Source organism: Ostrinia furnacalis, unplaced genomic scaffold (assembly GCF_004193835.3).
Source record: "Ostrinia furnacalis isolate ACB-3 unplaced genomic scaffold, ASM419383v2 OfSCF2515, whole genome shotgun sequence".
Taxonomy (NCBI): Eukaryota; Metazoa; Arthropoda; class Insecta; order Lepidoptera; family Crambidae; genus Ostrinia; species Ostrinia furnacalis.
Window position 1 is genome coordinate 201,586 of NW_021132754.1, and position 27,347 is coordinate 228,932.

The 27,347-nt window shown below is 37.3% G+C and overlaps 1 protein-coding gene across 1 annotated transcript; it reads right to left on the reverse strand.

The window, feature by feature from the left end:
* Nucleotides 1-1,024: 1,024 nt before the first annotated feature.
* Nucleotides 1,025-26,209, reverse strand: l(3)77CDf (phosphatidylserine synthase 1 homolog l(3)77CDf). The gene is made up of 7 exons (XM_028308832.1): nt 25,802-26,209; nt 19,974-20,232; nt 19,267-19,577; nt 17,596-17,850; nt 12,224-12,446; nt 9,003-9,062; nt 1,025-1,138 (listed from the first exon to the last, which is right to left on the reverse strand). Exons 1-6 carry the CDS (start codon nt 25,984-25,986, stop codon nt 9,018-9,020), a joined length of 1,278 nt encoding a protein of 425 aa, XP_028164633.1. The 5' UTR covers nt 25,987-26,209; the 3' UTR covers nt 1,025-1,138; nt 9,003-9,017.
* Between the last annotated feature and the right edge of the window lie 1,138 nt (nt 26,210-27,347).

The following is a 27,347-nucleotide window of genomic DNA, read 5'->3' on the forward strand; positions in this document are numbered from 1 at the left end:
CATCACACATTTCCGGGGGATTTTTGGAATTCTATATAATTCCTAGGAATTGTATACAATGACGGATTACATACATTTCCTGTAACATATATTTATCCAAAATATTCGATGCATTTACACTTTAATATTGTTTAAATAGTCTTATAAACAATATGAAAATGTAAAAACATCAAAAACCGCAGTTATTTTGACCAAAAACATATTGAAAGACAGTTGACGGACGGATTTGGATTAGGATTGATTAAATAAAACCTAAAATATACCTACCTATGTAATATAAATGGTACTGCGTCTGTTCAAACAAACAATGGTTACAGTGCAGTGTAAGATTTTATAAGTGTTCGAGATTGGTGTACCTACCTACATAATTGTATTTTTTTTTTGCACAAACTTAGTTATTTGTCCCGTTAACCTTTCCAGCTAAGCCAATAACTTGTATGTATTAGGAATGGGTTGGGTTCATTGCAACAGGCCAGTGGGGTTTGAACAGCGTCTCTCTCTCGATCTCGAGTCGGCCAGTCCGACATCGACACCGTTTGGCTATTGTCGCCTATTATTAAGCAAAAGGTAAAAAAGCACAAACTTTCGCTTTTTTTCATAGATTTTGACACCAACACACAATTTAAAGATTAATTGATTGACAAAAAATGGATCCCATGACACAATTATCTGGAAGAACAATAATGTCAAAAAGTAGGTACAGTCGAGTTCATAAATATATTGGTAAAGCCCAATGTGTCAAAATATTGTAGCGCAGTAGCGGAATCAATAGGTAGGTACTGCGCGCTACCGCAACATATTAATGAATAATGATTACATTTTATTGATGATTGAGTTTAAGTGCAATATAAATGATCGTTAAAACGCTAACAATATTTTGAAACATTGGCACTGCCAATATTTATGAACTCGACTGTACCTACTTACCACGCTTAAGTGAGCGATGCATGGTGTACTAAATATAGACCATTTGTTGTTATTATTTTCACAAAATTATAATTTAGATAAAATAAGAAAAGAAAAATTCAAGTCATCTATACTAATTTACTAACATCACAAACATCTAATATGTAGCTACATTTTATTTATTTAAATAGATAAAATCTTGGTTGATTAGATGTATTAGTTTTATTCACATCTGAAAAATAAAAAAAGGATTTATTAAAAATTAAGCAACCATTAAGTACTAGAACAAGAAAAGTTTTCTACTTTACAGGCCAGTAGAAATTAACACAAAAATGAATTAAATCGGAAATAATTCCTACTAAAGATTTTAGTGCTTTAATAATGGCTTCATTAGTTGCCCATAAAGACTCTCCTAGGTTTTCGACTTCGACGGAGTTGTGCCTAAGTGGTGGGGCGACCGAAAGGGGCGCTTTTTCGGTTTTCCGGTTATACCGCGTAAAGGACTTACCCTATCGAAAAGTGGTCTTCCTGACGGTTAAAGGACATTTAATCCTGCCTTAAATAAGACCAAATTCATATGTTTTGAACAAACCGTTCTCGTGCAAATGTTCGGCATCTCCACGTCCAATGGCTCGTTACCCGCAGGCTTCCAAGTCTTGAAAAGGAGCGCCTCAACCAGTGTAACCCTATCAAGGCTTACGAGCTGGATGCGCCTATCCTTGTTTGTCCCAGCCGTTCCTTAACTGCGGTTGCTGCACCTCTTCCTGGCACTCATCTGAACCACTCTGTGTTACCTACTGTAGCTGCCCCTCTTCTTTGTATCCTCCTGCACGACTACGTTGCCTAGCCGTATGCCTGGTCTAAGGTTCGACGCCAAAAATCAACAACAACAAGTTCATATTAAAACGCTGAAGAGTTTTTTGTTTGTTTGTTTGAACGCGCTAATCTCAAGAATCACTAGTTTGATTGAAATAATTATTTTTTGGGTTGAATAGCTCATAAATTGAGGAAGGCTATAGGATATATACAATCACTCTACGACTAATAGAGGCGAAGCAGTAAAGAAAAATGTTGCAAGCACGGAAAATAGTATTTAAACTATTTTAACGCGTACGAAGTTGATTTTGTGGCGTCGAACCTTGGACCAGGCATATGGCTAAGCAATGCAATCGTACAGGAGGGTACAAGGAAGTGGGACAGCCACATTAGGTAACTCAGTCGTTCAGGAGAGTGCCGGAACGGCTGGGACGAACAAGGATAAGCGAATCCAACTCGTGAACCTTGACAGGGATACGCTGGTTAAGGCGACCCTTTACAAGGCTTGGGAGCCTACGGGTGACGAGCTATTGGACGTGGAGAGGGTCATTAATTATACACATATTTTCTACTTTGCCGAACATTTGCACGAGAACGGTTTGTCCAAAACATATGAATTTGGTCTTATTTAATGCAGGATTAAATACCCTTCAACCGTCAGGAAGACCACTTTCGATAGGGTAAGTCCTTTACACGGTATAACCGGAAAACCTAAAAAGCGCCTGGGGGGCCCCCACTACTTAAGCACAACTCCGTCGAAGTCGAAAACCTAGGAGAGTCTTAATGGGCAACCAATGAAGCCATTAAAGCAATAAAATCTTTTGTAGGAATTATTTCCGATTTAAAATCTAATTCTACTGGCCTATTATCAATTTAAAATAATTGAAGTAGAAAATTAATCAATGGACCGGTAAGTAAAGGGTGTTTTAGAGGTATACAACTTTAATAAAATACTTAAATACATATATTTTATTGACATGGTATTGGTTTTATTTAAATGATATTCTTATGACATTTGTGCTTCAAAATGATTTCTGGCCTAAGGGGACCACGGTTGGCTTAAATGTGGCGTAATCGGAATATCCAATTTTCAATCACTTTCTCAAGCAATTATGGCCTTACATTTTGGCAATAACGCGACGAATGTTGGTATTGATTCAATACCAACATTCGTTATTTTCTCTTCAATACTATTGAAGTCCGTAATTTATCTACGAAGAAGTGTGACTTCACATATCCCCAGATAAAATAAATCCATATGCGTGACATCTGAGAGATTCTGTGACGTTACATTATGCGCTCATCGAATGTTTCCCGCAATAAATTGAAGGTGTCCCGTGCCAGTTGGATGAATGATGATTACTCCATCTTGTTGAAACCATAGCTCTGACACATACCTACCCTACAATATCATTCAACTAAGAAATAAATAGTTACATTAAATCGGCCGTAATATGGACATTTGTATGGCGATCTGAACCATGACTTTGAAAAAAATTTTTTACACAATTTACAAGCGTTGTTCTGGAGTAATCCTATGTTATTATGAAATAAAGGATACTCTTCCCCACCGCCAACAGGAGGCGTGTCGTAAGAGGCGACAAAATTGCAGCACCGGACGGGCAGCAGCGTCTGCGAAACCTCACAAAAAACTGCGGTCGCCAACCCGCCTGTCAAGCGTGGCGATTCAAGGCAAAATCCCCCCCTGTATGGTTAGGAACAAAAAGGCACGGCCCCTAGTCCCCGGCGGCCCCACTATCCCGGGCCACAGTAGCGGTAACGGTTGGGCGAGGGGTGTTAAGAATCACCGGGTACTGACAGGCTACCAACCCCGACGACCCCTGGCCCTGGCAACGTTTAAGGCCGGGTTCCCACTATGCCGGACCGGCATTTCTGCCGGAAACCGGACACCGGACAAGGGTGTTCACATTACACCGGATCACCGGATCCGAAATCCGAGCCGAATGAAGTGCGGGGAGCACGGGCGGGGCGGGGCGGGGAGCACGGGCGCGGCGGGGTGGGCCGCAACTCGTTCACATTTATCCGGTCCGGTGATTTTGCCGGCATTGTGTAGCGACAAAACGCTCGGTAAAAATGCCGGGCTCGGCGAAAAAGCCGGATCCGGGATAATGTGAACAGCTTCATACAATTTGTACCGCCGCTAGGCCTTCCGGCGATTTTACCGGACCGGGAGATCTGCCGGTCCGGCATAGTGGGAACCCGGCCTAACACTTGCACGCTGCGGACTGACGTGAGGCTCGCCGAACTCGAGGAAGAACAGTAGGCCTAAGATGCGCGCCGTGATTACTTTTATCAACGTTAAAATGTATGAGCAATTACGGTAAAATGGCGTGATAACCGCATATCGCGGCGCGCATCTTAGGCCTACTGAGCAGGTTGCGGTGGGATATCGTGGGATTATGTGAAGTCCGAAGAGAAGGGGAGGACACCATAATCCTGAAATCTGGAAACCTGCTCTATTTCCGGGAGGGCGACCAGCAGTCCCAAGGTGGTGTCGGGTTTATCGTCCACAAGTCCCTTGTCAACAACGTGGTCCAGATCGAGTGTTTCGGCGAGGGTAGCGTACCTTATACTCAGAATCACCAAACGGTATTGGCTGAAGGTCATACAGGTATACGCACCGACCACGGAACACCCCGACGACGAAGTGGAGACTATGCATGAAGATATTTCCAGAGCCATACATAGCTCCCGGTCCCATTTTACCGTTGTGATGGGGGACTTCAACGCGAAGCTAGGTAAACGAAGCGAATGAGCTGAAAGTGGGGCAATTTGGGTATGGAGAGAGGAACGCACGTGGCCAGCTGCTGGCTGGCTTTGTGGAGAGGGAGGAACTCCTTCTTCAGGAAGTCAAAACAGCGAAAGTGGACATGGCTGCATGTCCAATGGCGCTATAAAAAATGAGATCGACTTCATCTTGTCGACGAAGAAGCATATTTTCAATGATGTCTCTGTGATGAACTCAGTCAAAACAGGAAGTGATCACCGAATGATAAGAGGCACATTAAATATCAGATCCAAGCTCGAGAGGCGTCGACTGATGAAGGCTACGCTCCGCCCAGCGCCCATCCAACTCCAAACCCCCGAAAGCTTTCAGCTCGAGTTGCAAAATCATTCTGAATGAAAAAATGTGGACGAATACAATGACAGGTTCGTGGAAATTGTCCAAAGTTCTGTAAAACCCGTCGCACTGTGGTCAATTTTCAAACTTTAGCGGTAGAAAATTCAACTTTATCAATGTGAAGGTAATCCGAAAAATAAACGATATTTATATTTTAGGGTTAGTTGTTTACATTATAAAGAAATATCATCGGTGTACTCTTATCGGTTCCTAAGATTCATTAATTTAAAGTTAATAATCTGTGTATTGTAGTATTTCTATTTTAAGATAGACGGATTTGTGCGAGTTTTCTTTTGTTATTTGCTAAATACCTATCCAATAGTGAGTTTAGTAAAAAAGTACATTCTATTTTCATATTGACAATTTAAAATCTGGCAGATTTTCATATCATAAATAAATATGGAATTTGACTACCGTTTTTAAACATATTTAGCGGATAAAAAGGAACATACGTTTTTAGGAACTAATTAGAAATAAAAACTTTTTTTATTTGGTCATAGGCTGAAGTGTTACCTATTCAAAAATATCAGTTTTATTTGCGGAAATTTCATTGGATTTTTTCTATTTTTTAGGCAATGGAAGTCCTATCAAAAACAAGGAATTATTTGAATTATTATCAAAAAATCCTCCGATGAAGCCGATGTCCAAGAATAGCAAAGATTTATTGTTCAACTTTATTTTAGACTCTATTAGTATCGGAGTATCAGAATTGAACATAACAAACCAAAAAAAAAAATTATAAATGCAATTCATAATTTTTGTACAATTACTTCAAGATTGTGGCTGAAATCAGCTCAAAACAGTAAAAAATTTCGAAATATCACCTTCACATGCCTTCATAGGATTTTATGAGTGTCTATATTTCGTAAAAATATAAACCTTCCTACTAATATTATAAATGCGAAAGTTTGGATGTCTGGATGTTTGTTGCTCTTTCACGCAAAAACTACTGAACGGATTTTGATGAAACTTTACAGTATTATTGTTTATAACCCAGAATAACATATAGGCTATAATTTATGAAGATCTGTGACAAACTAAATTACACGGGTGAAGCCGCGGGCAAAAGCTAGTAAGAAATAAACAAGCTCGTGGCGAAATAAACAAGAAAATTGTAGCAGAAAGAAAAGTACCTACACATTCAAACTCAATTCAAGGAGCAACTTGGTTTGCTAGTTGATGTTCCTAAGCCTGGGTTCGGGAACAGCAATGATGGCAATACTGCTAGATGCTTCTTTGCTAATCCGGGTAAGTATATCGTCAAATATTACCGGAATTGATAGAGATCTAATTGAGAGGTTCGGTATCATCTTAAAAAACCCTTAACTCTGGTTACAAAATAAATAGCGTCAAATTCGGAGAATATGCTAAAGAAACTGCTATGAAATATGTTGATCTTTATATGACACCAACCGTTCATAAAGTTTTAGTACACGGCAAAGAAATCATAGACAATTTCATACTACCAATCGGCAAGCTCGGAGTAGACGCGCAAGAAAGTCGCCATAAAGACACCAGAAAAATGACCAGAAAACTAAACAATGAAGATCTCATTAAAATACTGCTTCTATCTTCAGATCCCATCATGTCTAATATGAGATCTATAACCGTAAATAATAAGAACACCTTGTCAGCTGAAGTTCTAAATTTGTTACAAGAACCAGAAGTCGTAATCATTGAGGGATGACTTTCACATACCTAAATTATATATAAAATTAAAGTATTTAACGTTTAAGCATGATATTCTATATAATATAATTAAGTACCCCTAAATTCTTAAAATTGACCACTGTGCGTCGTTCAAAAGGAACCAAAAAGATCTCTGACCTCACCAATAAACTTATGGAAGAGAGACGAAACTTGGTTCTGCAGTCCTCTGAAGATGCTGCTCAGTATCGGCGTCTTAACAGACAGATCTCCAAGACTTTGACTCGCGACCTACAGATCGTATTAAAGAGGCGATTGAGCGTAAAAAGGGCTCTAAAGTGTTCGCAAGGGATCTGTCTGTTGGCCAAAGCCATCTCGTCGGGGCCTGAGTTATTGGAAGAGGTTGAGAAGTTTTACGGACAACTATACACGAGTGTACGTACACCTGTCACAAATCTAGCCGAAGATCCAAGAGCTAGATTGACCCGACACTATACCGAAGATAACTGGATGCGGGCAGCGCAGGACCGTGCATTGTGGAAAACCTTGGAGGAGGCCTTTGTCCAGCAGTGGACGTCATTTGGCTGAAACGAACGAACGAACGATACCGAAGATATCTCGGACGTCAGTCTGTACGAGATTAGAATGGCTCCCAAACAGCTGAAAAACAACAAGGCACCGGGTGATGATGGAATCACGGCTGAGCTTCTGAAAGCAGGCGGAACGCCGGTACTAAAGGCTCTTCAGAGGCTGTTCGATTCCGTTATACTCGAGGCAAAAACGCCTACGACACGTCAGCGTTCGGGAAGTTTCGCGATATTCTCACGTCCGAAATACCGCAGTGTCTCAAGTCAAAAGTTTTTGACCAGTGTTTTTTGCCAGTGATGGTATACGGATCTGAGACGTGGTCGCTTACTATGGGCCTCAAGAAGGCTCAAGGTCACCCAAAGGGCGATGGAGCGAGCTATGCTCGAAGTTTCCCTGCGTAATCGAATCAGAAATGAGGAGATCCGTTGGAGAACCAGAGTGACTGACATAGCCCGCAGAATCGCTAAAATCAAGTGGCAGTGAGCGGGGCACATTACTCGTAGAGCTGATGGCCGCTGGGGCACGAAAGTTCTTGAGTGGCGACCACGAGCCGGAAGACGTAGCGTGCAGGCCTCCTACTCGGTGCACCGACGATCTGGTGAAGGTCGCGGGAGGTGCCTGGATGCGAGCGGCGCAGGACCGGTCTTTGTGGAAATCCTTGGGGGAGGCCTTTGTCCAGCAGTGGACGTCTTTCGGCTGAAACGAACGAACGAACGATTATGAAATGCCAAAACACACTGATCACAAATGAACCCCCATAACTATATTCAAATTGACAATCACTAGAAACATTGTAAGCAATTTAAAGTTGTACACCTCTAAAAAAACACCCGTTATATGTTTTTGATAATTAGAATATGTACGTTAAACGTCAGCGACATTTCTGCTCTTCTATCCTATACAAAATCTGACAGTTTTGTAATACCGAAATCGCATCGGTCGTGTCTTTTTCGTGTAGGAAAAGGTCTTATTATTCTCAATGACATCACCACTGTGTACATACCCTATTTAAAGCAAATAAAGATATTTGTATTTGTTTTAGGTACTATTCTGTCACGTTTTGTAACTTGTCTTGTCTAGATGTGCTTCAAACAACATATCAAAACGGTTATGATATGTCCTAGAGTGACTTAGATAAAGGTCCCTAGTTCCCTACCGTTCTACAATCACAACCGCAGGATTTCAAGAAGCTGCTTACTTACTCGGCTAAGCGCTAAGACTGAAACAAATAGGTACCTAACTATACGGACGTAGTAAGTGGATGCCGGAGTGTTTGATTGGGTGTCATCCAATATTTTTTCATAAAAATATGACTATAAAAATCGTCATAGTTGACATTACCTATAACAGGGTCCCGATCGCTCTAATTTGTAATAATGTCTCCAATCATTCGCATTTCATCTCCAGTACACACCATTTTATCCATTGTATCGCAGTTAAGTTCACGCGCAAACAAAGACGAAACAACGGATTTATGCATTCTTTATAAAAAGTCCGAACATTTTTTATTGAACTAAAATAATTACTAAAACAGCAAATTAATATTCGTGAAGCGTTTGATTTGCGTGTGAGAAAAAGTAGCTTTATGTCATCTTTTACTCAAAGGTGCAGTTGCGCGTGCGTTACACCTTCGTTTGAACTAGCTGTCAAAACGACACCGCGATACGAATTTGTCAAAACTGCTGATTTTCGTTTGTCATCCAGTCGCATTGCAGTAGAAAATATTTAGCGCAATCAGGGCCCAGTTTAGTAATTAGTCTACGAATGTTATTCTGGCGTGAAAATGCATTTTTGCGTACGAGTTTTGTTTCTGTGCTCCTGTTTAGTAGGTACATATTATTTCAGTCTGATAATTTTATTGCGAAAAGAAAAAAAACTTACATAAAATAGTGAATAAACTTACCACAGTGGAATTAATTTAATTCGTTTTCTTTGGGCTACCTGATGTGTTGAGTTTGTTGGGCTGAAAGGAAAGATCATGTTTTATTATATGGCCTATTTTATTATTATTTAACATTCATCTACATTTTATTCGATTTTTACGCCAGGCGGTTGCACCAGGTGAGGCTCTTTTTTTTTTAGAAAATCGCTAGTTCCAACTTATTATCGAATACACAATCCACAGACACAGTATACAACGTGTCCCAAAATTCAAGGATAAGCCGGCGCCGCAGGGTGGACATAGTCATGACTGCTTTAGGAAAAATAAGAAAAAAAATCTATCTCAATCATTTTTTAAGTTACACAATAAATTATGAAATTCGTCGAAAATTGACACCCCTTATGATATTTTACATTACCACGACTACAATTTTTCAAATAGTTCAGTTTTTTTGTTTGTATCGGCAACTTAAGTAGTGCTGCTGTCCACCCCAATTCTTAAAACCCTCAGAATCCTTGCAGTTTTTACACAAAAGTTAATCAAAATATGATATTTCCTTAAAATTTTGAACGATTTTTACTTACACTCCACTTTGACTCGTCGTTTTGTAAAAAAACAGTATGAACACTACTGCGGCAAGTTTTTTATAAAGTTGACGCAACTATCCAAGATTCCGAAATGGTATAATACACTAAGAAAACTAGTCGCAAAAAAGATATGCGTACCATTTTTACAAGCATTTCGCTTGTAAGTTAGTATGAGATAAATCTTGCAACTGAATTTAAAACCAGTTCTCCTTAACCAATTGAGCTGAAATTTGGTATACTTGTGTAAGTACGATGACAATGCAATATTATGGTACCACTGAGCTGGATGGAGTATGGAGGTGGCCATAGGAACTCTTAACGAAACGGCGGAATTACATCTAGTTTGGGTTCGTTGGACTTGTCTTTTCGAGCACTTTAGTGCTAGACGATGTTCAGGGTCCTGATGATGAAGTCAAGAGGTGGCAGGAGCTGGCCATAGGAACTCCTAAACGAAACGGCGGAAGCTTATCGAGTTTGGGTTCGTTGGATTTGTCTTCCCGAGCACTTAGGCCATGAGATTGAGAAACAACTAAAAAGCTTAAAATAAAGTTGTAATAAAAAAAACTTATTTAAAAACAAGCTTGACTTCGTTTGAAAATTATAATTGACTTCATCATCAGGACCCTGGACATCATCTAGCACTAAAGTGCTCGAAAAGACAAATCCAACGAACCCAAACTCGATAAGCTTCCGCCGTTTCGTTTAGGAGTTCCTATGGCCAGCTCCTGCCACCTCTTGACTTCATCATCAGGACCCTGAACATCGTCTAGCACTAAAGTGCTCGAAAAGACAAGTCCAACGAACCCAAACTAGATGTAATTCCGCCGTTTCGTTAAGAGTTCCTATGGCCACCTCCATACTCCATCCAGCTCAGTGGTACCATAATATTGCATTGTCATCGTACTTACACAAGTATACCAAATTTCAGCTCAATTGGTTAAGGAGAACTGGTTTTAAATTCAGTTGCAAGATTTATCTCATACTAACTTACAAGCGAAATGCTTGTAAAAATGGTACGCATATCTTTTTTGCGACTAGTTTTCTTAGAGTATTATACCATTTCGGAATCTTGGATAGTTGCGTCAACTTTATAAAAAACTTGCCGCAGTAGTGTTCATACTGTTTTTTTACAAAACGACGAGTCAAAGTGGAGTGTAAGTAAAAATCGTTCAAAATTTTAAGGAAATATCATATTTTGATTAACTTTTGTGTAAAAACTGCAAGGATTCTGAGGGTTTTAAGAATTGGGGTGGACAGCAGCACTACTTAAGTTGCCGATACAAACAAAAAAACTGAAGTATTTGAAAAATTGTAGTCGTGGTAATGTAAAATATCATAAGGGGTGTCAATTTTCGACGAATTTCATAATTTATTGTGTAACTTAAAAAATAATTGAGATCGATTTTTTTTCTTATTTTTCCTAAAGCAGTCATGTCTAGGTCCACCCTGCGGCGCCGGCTTATCCTTGAATTTTGGGACACGTTGTATATATTTATCTACTGTGCCACAGATCTCTAAGGCCGGTTTCCTATAATCCTTGTCCAAATCCGTCCTTTAACTATCAAGTTTCAATCTGTTTTGGATATTGATGTGTTTTTATATACAGGATGCCCCAAAAATTTGTGTCAAGCCGAAGCCCAGATGTAGAGCATCAGTACGCGTAGCGGGCTACCCGAATCACCAAATTAATCCAATTTCCCCAGTATTGCACACAACAAAATTTATTTACCCCATTTGCCATGAGATTCTGGCACATGGGGATTTGGATTAGGATTGATTATAGAAAACCAGCCATAGGACAGAACGTGTCTGACTTTGTAAAATGAGCACGTTTCTATACTAATATTATACAAACAAACTGTTCAGTCTTCATATTATTATTCTGTCTGACTGACCCAACTATGCCAGAGGGTTGCATGTCCAATTCCCGCACAATAAAAACGTGTGAAAAAAAATGTGTCTGTATTGCTCTGAGTGTTTTCTATTTATTTACAAATAAAGTATTAACGTTTGTAAAATTACTTATTTTTAAACCCATAACAAATAGGCTTAGTTTCTGGACTATACAGGGTGGAAACGATAAGTGATCTCACTCGATGATTATTTTCTAAACTACTCATACAAGATACCGAAAAACTGGTTACTGATACTGAAAGTGCTTCACGAGCTCTTTCATATGGTACCAATAATATAGGTTACCTTATAAACTGGAACTATTCGAAAATTCATTGTTTCTAGCTTCTATACTAAATGTATGCCAAGCCAACCATACAATATTAGAAGAGTAATTTTTATATCAAATAATAAACTGAAAAAAATAGAATAGTACCAGAGTAAATACAAATCATTTGTATTTACTCTGATAGTACTAAATGTATGAAAGCTGGAAACATTAGGTAAAAATTTACCTATTATTTTTTATTCTATAACCTATTATTAATGCCGTGTTATAGAGCTCATGAAGCGCTTTCAGGATCAGTAACTAGTTTTTTTTTAAATATTTTGTATGGTTTATAAACAATCCAGTGAGATCACTTATCGTTTCCACCCTGTATGGCGCAGTGTAAACAAACATGTTTAAGGACATTTATTTGTTATTATTTTACTTAACAACAAATTATTGCGAACATTTAATTAATTTGTAGGTATACATACCTGAAAATACCAGTGGTACAGCACAACACCATACACACATCCAATTGAAACTAAAATTTGAATAACCAGCCACACAATAACATTGCAAACTTGAGCCTGGCCAAAGAGTTCTTTGCCATTTTTTATACATAACATGGATTCTGTAACCATAATAGCTCCATATACCCAACATTGGGTACCAACTCTTTTGCAGTTCGGATCTGTTACGTAAATATAATATTGCCTGTAAATAAATCAATTTTTAAGTCACGGTATAATATAATTTAAGACTTAATGTAAAACGTCAAAGTGCTAGAAATAATAATTTAAGTCCTTAAAATTAAGTTTAAAAAAAAGAAAATAATATGGACATAGCTATTGTATTAAAGGAGTTATGTAGGTAGGTAGGTAGATCGTTTCATTCACAAAGACGCGCCCCACAACTTTTTAGTTGATGGAAGCTCGGGGTGCGGGGTGTTTGATTCGAGCAATCCGAGCATCATTAGGCGGTTCACACTGCGCCGCGCTCCGTCGCGGAGCGCGGGGCGACAGATTTAGTAATTGTATGCAAGTACCTCAGTTTGTATGGAAAACACGCGCGGCACTTCACACTGACAACGCGTCCGCGCGCGTGATTTTTATATGAAATCACGCGCTCCGCGGCGGAGCGCGGCGCAGTGTGATAACCGCCTAAGTGCCTTTTCACACGTTCCGGTTGCCGGCTATCCGGCGCCGGCTACCCGGCGTCAAATGAGCTTTCACACCGTGTGATCAACCGGGGCGTGTGAATCACACGCCCCGGTTGATGACGGCAGTATCGACTAGAGAGCCGACAAGAGTACAGTCTCGTTCATTTCATACTTTCAAAGATGGACCGTGAACAAATAATTGCAATGTGGCTTTTATATCGAAGACGAAAATAATCTGCGCCGGAAAGAAATATCAAGAAATTATTGGGTTCATCCAATTAATATGAAAAGAAAAGCATTAGGTGCATTCCCAGATCTACGAGCACTTGAAGACAGGTTTTTCAAGTACTTCAGAATGTCTATAATAACTACTTTTGACGAATTACATAACCGTTTGAAGAACTCTTTGCAACGTCAGGATACAAAAATGAGAAACTGCAACTCAATCGTGCGACAGAACTACTCGCAGACTGTACTTGGGCGACTGATCGGCCGGCGCGTGTGAAAGCTAGTTGCGTGTTCCATACACCAAGCACTGTCAGTTCGGCCGCCGGCTAACCGATGCCCGGCGACCGGACGTACAGTGGTGGATCCGGCGCGCACCCGGCGACCGCCTGCCGGATTAATTACGCCGGAACATGTGAAAGCTACGTACCATGCCCATACACTTCACCACCGGGTACCCGGCGCCGGATAGCCGGCAACCGGAACGTGTGAAAAGGCACTTATTGTAGTGTGCGTGTGCAGTCATGGATACTGTCATGATGTCTATGGATGACGTCTCTATAGAAACACTTTTTTTACTAATAAAAAATGATGGATTAGTGGAATGCTGTATATATGTTTATATAATAATATTGGCGATCTTGGACATGGAAACAAATTAAAAATAATAATTAGAGCAGCCCTGAAGGGCAGCATTACACGAACACAAAATATTTGTAGTATAGCCTGACCAGGAACATAAAAACCCTGGCATAGAGGCGCGTCAATTGCATTTGATAGTGCAACACTCACTGAGTACAGTCGTACCTGTGTTAAATTAATAGGCTAACTTTATGTATCAGGATTTAGGATTACGGGCTAATTTGATATTTTCATAAATTAACGAAAAAATATTATTATAGGTAACCTGGTTTAAATAAATTAAATGAAACCATCAATCGAGCTAGTAGGATTTATTTTATTATTCATCAATAATCAAATTCAGAACTTGAATATTCAACTGCAATGTCTGATCATGAACGCTTCAAACTCGGTACTTCTTTCCCAATTCCATAAAATTCAACACTTAGAAAGTAACAAAAAAAAAATAGGTAGTTGAAACAAACCACAGCTAATTTTCATAGTGGACTGTACTTACGATAAACATGTCAGTCAATTTGACAACCTTTGTCGGAAACATTATTCAATGAAAATATTGTCCGAACCCTTAGTATTTCTCTTCGACAAATACTTTAACACATTGTGAACCACTTTTCTTTCACGACTATAAAAAAATTTTAGCAATTTAATTCACAAAATCAATTGCGCGCATTTAAAATAAAGTTTGTTTACACTTTGACAGCAATAGACTGACATGCAAGGTGACATGTTAATGAAGTTTTCAGTTACTGTTGCCATTAAAAGAAATTAGTACCATTAGTTTTCCGCAACATGGCGAGGGTTATTATGTTCCTGGTCAGGCTATACAATGACTGAAATCTCCGACGAAGAGATTACATTACGAAACTCCCCGCACCCCGCGTTTCCCTCGCCCAAAAAGTGGTAGGGCGCGTCTTCTTGGAAGAAAAGATCTATAGTGTGAGTCTTGATAAAGTGCAAAGGGTGAAACTAGACCCAAAAAAAAATTCTGTATTTTTTAAAATAATTTATTCCTTATTGCAGCGGTACCCGAATGGTGGTCCGCGGAACCCTGGGGTTCCGTGGAAAGGCCGCAAGGGTTCCGTAAAAAATATTATCCCACGTTTCGTGACCGATGTTGTTCGCTCGCACCCACTTGTTTACGCACAAGGGAGGGGCAGGGCTTTTTTTTTTTTTGAAGGGACGCGCGCTGGTAGCTTGAGGAGCTTTTCCAGCTTCACCGGGCAGAGTGGCGAGTACAGAAGGTACTCTAGCCGTTTAGCGATCGTCGGTGCGCGTGCCGACGAGGCCGAGTGTGGGCAAGCCCAGGCTCGTCCGCGTCGGTCGCAGACCGACGTTCGCGATCGGGCCGTATCGAGCGCATAAGGCGCCCGATCAGTGGCGAACCCAACTAGAGGGTTGCCCACCGCGGTGTTGGACCAAAGTCCAGCCTACGGCGGGCTCACTCTAGTGGGCCCGATCGAGGGGACTACGGACGCGGCCTGAGGGCGCCACGGTAGGCTCGGACCTCGGCTCAGGCCGTGTCCGGGGGACGGATAGGGGAGAAGCAGGGCGTGCGGGCGGAGTAGTACGGGGGTTCCGCTAAGAAAAGTATAATCAACTAGCTTTCCGCCCGCGGCTTCGCCCGCGTGGATTTTTGTCTGTCACAGAAAAACTTTATCGCGCGCGTCCCTGTTTCAAAAACCGGGATAAAAACTATCCTATGTTCTTTCCCGGGACTCAAACTATCTCTATGCCAAATTTCATCAAAATCGGTTGCGAGGTTTAAGCGGGAAAGCGTAACAGACAGACAGACAGACAGACAGACAGACAGACAGACAGACAGACAGACGAGAGTTACTTTCGCATTTATAATATTAGTTGGGATTAGGGTTCCTTGGCAAAAAAAATTGGGAAACCCTGCCTTATTGTAAAGAAAACGTCATAACTTTTGAACTAAGTGGTAGGTATATCCTGATAAAATAAAAACAGTAATAATGCTAAATAACTGGTGATACTAATAAAATACCCAGAAAACGGCAACAAGTAGGTAATAATAAAAAGTTATTTTTGTGAAAAAAAGTAATTAATTATTTTTTTTTATTATTCTATAAATTTCTCCAAATAATGCCCCTATTACAGGTGATTTTTATTACTTTGTATTATTCTCTATCGTATTACCTACCTTTGTAAAAACCAAAAATATCATGTCTCTATCCCTATCACAAAGTTTGCAATGAGCGTTTGAACAAAGGCCATCGAAGGGGCATTGTTTGGATATTTTTTATGGATTTTTTTTTCTTTTAATTACTTATTGTATAGAAAACGTAATAACTTTTAAACTAAGAGGTATATCCTGATAAAATAAAAACGATAATAAAGCTAAATAACAGGCAATACTAGAAAATACATAAAATAGCCAGAAAATGGCAACAAATAATAAAAAAATGTTACATTTTGAGATACATCTGCATTTTATTTCGTGTTTTATTGGTTATTTCGATAAATTTCTCCAAATAATGCCCCCATAACAGGTGGTTTTTTAACTTTATGTTATTTTCTATCGTATTGCCTTTGTAAAACAAAAGATCTCATGTCTCTATTCCTATAACAACGTTTGCAATGAGCGTTTGTACTAAGTCGCACCGGGCGCGCCATTCAACGCTTCGTTAACAACGAAGCTGAAAGTGACTCTAGATTTGAAATTTGGATAAGAACAAGTTAGGTTTCAAATAAAAACAAAAGATATCAAAGTAAAATAAGCATTTTAATTAAAATTGTCTCTACCTGAGTCGGAGAATAATGTGGTGGCAGGCCTTAGTTCAAATGAACTTAGCAAATATTGTGATAGGGATGTTTTACAAAGATAATACGATAGAGAATAACATCTATACTTATAATAAATCTGTAGAAAGGTCAATTCTGTACATGAAATATATTTTCAAAATAACTATCAGGGGGTGATTAGTGATCGACACTGATGCCAAAAATGCAATCAGTAAAATTTTTGTCTGTCTGTATGTTCCTTATAGAAACAAAAACTACTCGACGGATTTTAACGAAACTTGGTACAATTATTCTTCATACTCCTGGGCAGGTTATAGTATACTTAGGAATTCCCACGGGAACATGAATAAGCGGGAAAATCTTTTTGTATGAAAAATCTAAACCGCTTAAGTTAGACGCTTGAAATTTGGCATGCAGGTACCTTAGTAAACTTAAAGCTTAGTTACAACAGGATATGGCAAAATTCCCATGGGAACGGGAGTTAGCGGGAAAAAACATTTGTATGAAAAAATCTAAACCGAAGGGGGTAAAACGGTATCCACGCGTACGAAGTCGCGGGCGGCCGCTAGTAAAGTAATAAAAGTCACCTGTTATGGGGGCATTATTTGGAGAAATTTATCAAATAACCAATAAACACGAATTAAAATGCAGATTTTTCTCAAAATGTATATTTTTTTAATTATTTGTTGCTGTTTTCAGAGTATTTTATGTATTTTTTAGTATCGCCTGTTATTTAGTATTATTAGGTACTGAAATTTTTGGAATCTATGTGTCGTTAAAAATAGGTCTAGTTTCACCTATTTCCATATGTGCAATTTATCAAGACACACACTGTATAAAAAATAGACATTTTAGACCTTTGATATGTGACAATAAAGACAAATTATTATCATCTTTTGAGTTTTTTTCCTTGTTCTTTTAGTTTTTAAGTTACTGCCTAGTATTTAAAAAAAATTTTTTTCAATAATATTTCACCCTAATAATAACTCCTTACAAGATTATGTTCTAATTCCGAGTCACCCTGTATAATAATAATATTAGTATACAAGATAGGTAGAGGTACATTTACATTACCTTACGGATGGTGCCACGATAACTCCTATTAAACAAAGGCGGGCAATAACCAGAGGATGAGATGGAGGCATTTCAAATATGTGCTTCAAGAAAAACGTGTTAAGTTCCGATATTTGCCAAAATACCACTAACTGGCTTAGGGCAAAAAATCGCATATAAGTGCATGTTGGGTCTAGCCAACGGACAGGAGCCCAGTGCACTGGAGTAAATTGAAGAATTGCTCTCTTTATCTTTCCCGTCGTCGATGAGATATCCCTAGAAATAGAAAACAAACATCAGATTACATCAAAACTGGTTTCATGTATTCACTATTTGAAAATTTGATTTGTCGCGTTGGTTTGATTGAAGGTTGTAGCTTAAAAATGAGCTTTAACTTAGTTTATACTCATATATTTTTTTTAATAATATATTACTTTTGGAACTTAGAACTTGCCTTAAAATCACCCTGTATAGATAAAGCCGTTAAAAGATGTTAAAATAAACTAGAAAAAATTAAGTAAGCGCTCCTGCACACGACGCGCCGCCGCCGCCGCGCCTTTGCCCTGTTTATACGCGCAATTTCGAATTTTTTTTACTGCTTCTTGCGATATAGGATAAATACGATTTTTATGGACGTTTTAAATACCTACCTGCGCTTTATATGCTGAGATGATATTTTAATAATATGATATACCAGCAAATGTCGTCTGATATGATAAGACAGCAGCATTACGTAAAAGGTAGGGTAAGATGGGGCACAGTGTTACAAAAAAAATATACGGGACTATAATGACAAAAATATTGTTTCAATCAGCTAGTTTTTGGTATGAATATAAATATTAACAATCCCTCTTTAATTAAAATAGCTCAAACATTAACATTATTAGGAACTACTAAATTTAAATTGTACTTTAAATAAATTAGTCGATTGTAACACTGAGCCCCGTATCTGGGGTAGTCTGTTACAGGGTAAGGGGCGCAATGTTACAACATAAAATAATAGGTTCAGTTCAAGTGGAAAATAGAAACGATTGTCAATTTTGCCATTTCGACGTAAGTAGCTAACGTCGTCGTCGTATCCTCAATATCTGGCAGTAATTTTCTAAAATAATGCTTTCAACCATCAAAATCGCTTCTGCCATATCTTTTTCACTGTGAAGACTATAATCTGTCTTCCTCTTACGATTCCGCACTATTTTCTTTTAATACCTTGAAATGGTTAAAAAACATTTTGTACTTGGGGCTGACTTTTACAGTGTCACACAGTGCCCCGTAACACAGTGCCCCAGAGAGGCAAACCAAATTGAAAAATTCGAATTATTATTTTAAGGTATGTTTACAACAAACAATTAACGGTAATATGTAGCTAAATAAATAGAAAAATAAAGAAAAATATCAACATTGACCTGAAAGACCTGAATACATCACGTCCGGCAAAAAATTAAAAACTTTGAAACGGTTTTTTCGACGTTTAATAAAACAAAAACAATTTTTGTTTGTTAATTTTCAAGCGCGGCACAAACTGTGGCAGGAACAACGGTTCAAAGATGGCGGCTTATGAGCTTGACATACGTGTATACCAACATCATACAACTAATAGAAAGGGACGGAGTAATGTGCATTGTAACATTGTGCCCCGTGTAACATTGTGCCCCACCTTACCCTACCTATTTCTTTTCTCCAAATTCTTACCTTATGCTAACCCATTTATACTCTCTCATTTCCAGAGCTTTACATATTTTAAGTCCGCACCATATTCCGAAACCATTGCAAATCAACACATCTAATATTACTGAATCCCACCAGCATTCTAAGAAATTGGGCAATAAATGAGCAAATGCAATTTCCGTGATTTCCCACATAATAGATATAGCCCACAATAAACCTGCATGTCTGAAAAGAATTGCTTTGAACATCCATCCTAGAAAATGTCCCCATGCAAAAACATCAACGTGTGACCAGACTTTGGCAAAACTTATATCGGAACAATTAACTGCATATTCCTGGAACAATAAAAACAGTTTTGTAATAATTTACTATTGAAATATTAATTTTCACTAATGATGACATATTCACCGTTAATTCACCTAAGTTTATAATTATGTGATTATTTTCACTTAATACTTTTTATATTATTGACTTTAAAAGATTTTGATTTGATTTTTGATTCTCCATCGAACTTGCATTATCTCCCGAAATGTGGGTACCTACCTTAGTATTTCTATAATCCAAGCATACTACCTATTACCGAGGTTCCACGTAATTCACGCATGAACAAAAAATGCAAGACAGTAAAAATTAGGAAAAAACTATTGGTGCAATATGGAAATGTAAGAGAGCATCTTCGCAATTTCAATCTTACTATGAATAAAATATGTATAGCATAACTTTGTTTTTACCTTGTCCATGTCTATGTGGAAATTGCGTAGATTAGGATCAACCCAGTACATTATCTCGTACACTGTTGAGTGACTTTGAAATAATAGGAATAACAGTGCGAGCAAATAAAGAACTGACAGTCCGAACACAATTCTCCAAACAGCGGGATGAGGTCTAGTAAATGGTCCATTTGGAAATGTCAATACTGATATAATTAAGAAGAAAAATACTACACAGCATATGCCAGACCATATATTCTCTTGGATACTGGATTCATCTCTGAAATTAAAAGAAATAGAAACATTTAACTACTATTTATTGGGAATAGAAATTCTTTTTTATCTATACTAATATTATAAAGAGGAAAAGTTTGTGTGTTTGTATATTTGTTAAATTGTATTTATTTAATTGTGTTTATTATTCAATATTACAATTCAGTTTGAAAAAAAAAATGATTGTAATACTAAGTACATTTACCTAATCAGCAGCAATAACTCAAAAGAAACTGCATAAAAAATACCGTCAATTTTTTAAAATTATAACCATAGGGTCATTCCATGACAAATGTTACCGAGGGTGAAAAACTAAATATGTTCTTTTCGCATTAAATCTGATGAATTTTGAAAGTAAACATTCCAAATTATAATGTGCAACAAAAAAAATCTGAAAGAAACAAGTAATTTTTAAGTTAAAAGTCAACGTACGCAGGGCCGCGTGACGTCACTATATCCGAATCGAGCGCAGCCGGCGTACTATTGGGATGGAAAATATTTTTTTCCTAGCTGGAACTATCAGTTTTAGAAAAAAACTTTTAATAACATTTATTCATCAAAATAACCTATCGACCAGTAATTTTTAAAAATAAAAATTGTGAAAAATAAGTATCGCTATGTCCAAAAACCACATTTTCATAGGATTCGATGCAATGCGGAGACGCGGTTGGGGTGAGTGTAACTTAATGATTGTTTGTATTGAACATAATAATACATAATAATATGATGCTAATACCCAGTTTCTGGCCTGGGGGGGGGGATAAGTCATACCCAGCTTATAGCCTGGGGGGAGGGGCAAGCCTTACCCAGCTNGACCTCCCACTAGCGCTGGCATCGGAAAAGGAGTCATATTTCTCAATTTAAGACTTTTTTGAAAAGTCGACTTAACACTAAAATTAAGGTATTGCTAAAAAGTGTCGATGTTTGGCATTTCCAATAAATATCGTAATTAGAAATTAAAGTAATCCTATTTCAAGCCAAAAACAATAGAAAAAGCTATATTCTGAGGAAAAATTAAACTTGAACGTTGTATATTTAAAAAAAAAAGCTGCTTCGTAATTTCAAACCAGAATTCGCTCTATTTGTGTTTATTTGTTGTACTCCTTATTTTATAGTACCTAGAGACTAATAAAGCACCGATTTTATCGATAAAACGCGTTGAACTTTCGTACTCGTAACACCCGAAACAGAACCATTGTAACACCCGAAACAAAGAAAAAATGTATAAAAAAAATAGTAAAACGTTTTATTTAACAGCACAGTGATTGTATGTTACATGGTTTGTAAATTTCATACTTTAGAAGTCCTGTAAGTTTTAGGTATGATTCCTTAAGAAAATTCGCTAAATTTCGGAGTAAATGCAGCAACAGTCAGAACATAGAGGCAAAATCTCGTAACGCCCGAAACGCACACTTTTCGGCTCATATTTTCGTTATCCTACATTCTAAGCTGTCTAACTTTATTATTTAGATAAAACAACTAAAAACCGGCCAAGTGCGTGTCGGACTCACGCACAAAGGGTTCCGTACCATTGATTTATGAAATTAAAATTATTATTTTTTAATTTAAGTTATTTGTATGAAAGATTACGCGGTAATAAGCGGTTTACGATTTACGAGGTATTAAAAAAAAACTACTTACTAGATCTCGTTCAAAACAATTTTCGTTGGTAGTTTTTTTTTATTTTCTTTATTAGGAAAACATACAGCTTATATTATTTATAGTAATGTTGTATGTAGTATGTTTTTTTTAGATTTTTCATTTTCTTATTTTAGACGTTAGAGGGGGGGGACCAACTTTTTTCCACTTTGGAAGCGTCTGTCACGCAAACTATTCGGTTTAGAAAAAAAGTATTTTAGAAACCTCGATATCATTTTTGAAGACCTAACCATAGATACCCCACAGTGTGGGGTATCTATGTTTGATGAAAAAAAAAATTTTTGAGTTTCAGTTCTAAGTATGGGGAGCCACCAATATTTATTATTATTTTTTTATTTTTGCATCAAAATCTTAATGCGGTTCACAGAATATATCTACTTACCAAGTTTCAACAGTATAGCTCTTATAGTTTCGGAAAAAAATGGCTGTGACATACGGACGGACAGACAGACATGACGAATCTATAAGGGTTCCGTTTTTTGCCATTTGGCTACGGAACCCTAAAAACGGACAGATTAAGGCACTAAAATTATTATTAAAATACTATTTCAAAATACATGAAATTGTTGAATATGTGTGTACGAAACGATGGAATGACCCGTTTATTCCCGATGTCCCCCATTATTTGTCCACCACTGGTGGACATCGAGAAAAAAAGTTGCAATTTCCACCAGTGGGGGACAGCGCTACTGAAATCTTCCCGTTGGGCCCTACTGGTGGACACTGAGAAGAAATGAGTTGCTCTGTCCCTCAGTGGTGGACATCGAAACCAAAAAAGTTCCGTTGTCTCCCACTATTTGTTTTGTTTTCGTGATTATTAAAAAATATTTTTTTTTAATTCGTATCAAATATAATTCTCAGTTTTTTAACATCCCACCTTTCCTATTTAGTCGGCCGTTTGGTGTAGTGGTTCGAAACGGACTACTATTCCGGAGGTAGCGGGTTCGATTCCCGCACAGTACAAACATTTGTGTGCATGAACATATTTGTTTGTATTGGACTGGGTGTTTTTTTCTATGTATAATAAGTATGTATTTACAAAAAAAAGTATTTAAGTATGTTTATATCCGTTGTCTAGTACCCATAGTACAAGCTTTGCTTAGTTTGGGACTAGAAGCGTAGTGTAAAATGTCCAAGGATATTTATTATTATTATTATTTATTTATTTATGTAAACTTTTTCAATTTGTCGTGAACTAGATCCTGCAATTTCCGACATTATTACAGATAATAAGTGCAAAATAGTAACATTACCGACACAATAATTTCTGATAACATGATGAACATTGTGGGTAGTTGGAAAATTTAAAATGACAAAACCGTTCCGATTAACGCACACTTCTAGGGACGTCAGTATAAATTAAGGATTGTTTTAAACTATAATAAAAATGCTTTAAAAATGTATGTATTATAATTATTAGTATAAGATTTACTTAAAATGTTTGTATTCATGAACACAAATATAATAGGTAATTGGTTATCGTAAATATTATAATATTAAGTTAGTTTTATTTCAAATTCAATTTTTTATTGCACATTAAGTGTCTTTACACAAGGTCTTAAATCAATAACAATTAAACTTCAAACTAAATAATACTTAAACAGTTAACAATGTATAGATAAGTTTGTAAGTAAATATAAGAATTATTTTGAGAGGCATGGTTCAGTAATCGAGCGGAGGTCAATAAAAAGGCAATCAAACAGTCCAATTACTAGCACGGGTCAACACAAATCAATCGGTTATTGATCACGAAACTTCACAAAAAAACAAAGGAGAGAATATGTCAACAGATCGCCAAAGCAAAAAGCATACAGACCTCGTATAAAAACACAATATAAAAAAAAATACATATCTATTTGTTTGTAACCAAATTCTATTATTAAAATTCTAAGGCTGAGTTGCACCATCTTACTTTAACTTTAACAAACGTCAAAATTCTGTCAAACTCCATACAAAAAGCACCGGTTACCGTTATAGCTACGGTCAAAGTTAGGTGGTGCAACTCAGCCTAAAACTAAGAAAGATTGAAGAAAAAGAAACATTTCGTTTTAAACCCTAACCGTATGACAATAAAGTGCACAATGGTATTTCGTATTGCAACCTAAGCCCTGATTGTCTCTTATTGGTCGTAGTAAAAATATAGTAAAATGCGTAACCAATTAGAGACGGGGTGAGCACGTGACCGGAGCGATGCGCTTACGCTAAAATTTCTACAAAGTGTTCAGGCGGAAGAGTCCCCGATAGCACAGAATAAGTAATAGTACAGGTACAGAAGGATTACTCCGCAAGACGATTTAAATAAATGCGAGTCTTGCTACGACGCGATACAGTGGAATTCAGCTCGCACAGCATTACGTACCTACAATTTTATTCACCTACAAGTTTTGTATATTGAAGTAAGGTGGTTATACATATGGAACGATATGTGATCTCACTCGATTATTTCTAAACTATACAAGATATCGAAAAACTAGTTACTGATTCTGAAAGTGCTTCACGAGGTCTTTCAAATGGTACCAATAATAGGTAACAGATTATGGAAGCTGGTAACACTGAATTTTTGGATTTTGTAACTTCTTGTTTCCACCCTGTATAATCCGGCTGTATCTCCAGGTCACCTAGATACATTCCATAGCAGCCGTAATAGACATTTAGGTACATACACTTACCAATTTTGGTGATAAATAGGCATTTTGTATTAGTTTTTGTATAAGGCCTGAACAAAAACAAAGGTTAATATTTTGGTGTTATACATAGATTTCGAATATAAAAAATATATAATTTAACTAATTAAGACATGACAAAAAAATGAGGTATGTCTCGTTTCTGTCGGGCCTGGGTCACAGATGACCGTTCTTCTTTGTTACTGTATTTGTACTTTTTGACATAAGATTTTTATTTGATTTTTTAGTTGATTTTGCCGTATTTAAAAGAATATTTCAGCGCAGGACCGTTCATTGTGGAAAACCTTGGGGGAGGCCTTTGTCCAGCAGTGGACGTCATTTGGCTGAAACGAACGAAACGAACGAAAAGAATATTTTATGTTTTTGCTTTATTTGTCTGATTTAAAGTTTTAAAAACATGTTTATGTAACACATATGCAATAGTATTCATGAATAATACAATAAAATAATACTATGGCTTTCATACAAAATTGATATATTTTTGAACCCTGTTATCAACCGATAATTATATCCACCTATTATTATCAAGATAATCCACCTATTATTAAGATAATTATCGTGATAATTATCATTGATAATTATCCTTTCGAACCCTGCTTTGGACCACTATTTACGCCACACCCTGTATAAGTAAAAAAATTACTGAAGCCAAATATACCTATTATTTAGTATACTGTAACAAGGATAATAAAAAATTCTTAAAATCTGTCTTATTAAAATTTGTTTTCATTAAACATTGTTTTATTTTGTAAGTATGGTCACCCTAAAATCTAAATAGTAGTATGATACGGCTAAATGTGGGCTGCCGTATTGAAGAACGTATAGAATGATAATCCGGCTAAACGTTGAACCGCCGTATTACAAAACAGAGCTGTAATGGAAAATGCCTAGCTGTAATGTAAAACGGCAGATTATACAATCCGACTGCGACATGTATCTAACAGACGCGCTGCCGAAAATCTCATACTATGTGACAGCGGATGCATGCCTATACACATTGTAAAAACTGCTGTTGTGCTTCTAATGCCCTAATGTGAAAGCACTAGTACATTGTTTATTATTGAATTATTATAAAAACTTTGCATATAAAGCCTTAGAAAAATTTATGAGAATTCCTATAGATAAGTTACTGAGTAACCAACTGGAATTTTGTCATTTTAATACTTTATTATTAAAAAGTTGTTAAAGTTCTAAGAAGGGTCTAGCTAGGACAAAATATTAAGTGTCACTCACCTGACAAAAGCTGAATAGATAACTGATGCAATGGACACTGCCAGGAGAGTAATAGTATGCGGCCTGTAGAAGAACTCCAAGGATATGTCATCAACTGGTCTTTCATTAATCGAACTGAATGCATCCACAAAATCGGTAGGATCTTTATTACTTCCTGGAGTTAATATTTCATTCACGTTTTGCATTTTTAGTGTTTGGATTAAAAATTATGAAAGCAAAGTCTGGTAATTTGTTTCATACTACATACTATAATTTTTGTTACACTTTTTTAAATCTTGATATGAGTAATATCGTTTTTTTGGACCAAGTGAAATAGAAATTATAAAAATGTATTAATCACATACACGAGGAGGGTTTCAATTCTTTCGGCCAAAGTACGTACCTACTGCCGCGAAGCTATGACAGTATTGACACTGACAGTTGTCTGTCAGCCTAGTGATGGTCAACTCGAGTACCTAACTCGAGTTAACTCGAGTTGGGCGTAACTCGAGCCCACTCGAGTTGAATTCTCTCTGACTCGAGTTCGTAAACTGTATGGAACCGACAGAAACTGCCGGTTATTGTTGTAGATTTTTGTGTTTTATGTTCTGTTTTTGAAAAATGCCGGGTCCTAAAAGAAAATCTTTAGTTTGGGACGTATTCGAATCGCCGGAGAGTGGACGCGTTGCGTGTAAACAGTGTTCAGATTCATTCAAATATAGTGGAAATACGACCACATTATTAAACCACATTAAAAAAAGCATCCTAATGTTGCCATCGAGGAAAGTCAGAGTTCATTATCAACAATGAAAGTACCTAATATGAGTACTTCGACTGATTCATCGCAGTTACTTGTATTGACAACCACATTGGATGTTGAGCCTCCTCAAAAAAGGTTAAGGCACACTCAAACCCGCGGAGCGATTGTGTAAGGTTGTTCAGGTTGTTCATGTATGGGAAATGAATACAATTTTATTGATCATCAATCGTTTACCTAAATTCGAAATTTTGACCATTCCATGACTGAAAAGTGACCGGTCGTCAGCGTTGCCAGTTTTTTTTTTCGCCAAGTCGGGACTTTGGTACTTTTTGAGTGAAAATAGCGGGATTCTTCCGTCAAAAGCGGGACATAGTAAAAAAACGTATATAATCAAAGGTTTTCAAATATTTATCCTTTTATTTGACTTAAATTACGTTTACGTGACAATAGATAGCAAAAGTAGCCATAGAAAATGTATTTTAACAAAAAATAATATTTTATATCAGATTTACTCTATCGTTAAATTCGTCTTTAGAATAAAAAAACAAAAAAAAAACAGAATCGAAATAAAAAAAATATTCTTTAGAATAATATGGCGTTTCAAACAATAGTCTGGTGAAGTGAGTGTCTCTCTCCGAAAAGCGGGACAGCGCCTGTCCCGCGCGGGACATTTAAATTTGATTTAAAAATCGGGACGTCCCGCCAAAATCGGGACGTCTGGCAACGCTGCCGGTCGTATAAAAACGTTTCATGGATTTGCGTTTTATTATCGAAAAACATTCACTAAAACTCATTTTTTTAAACAAG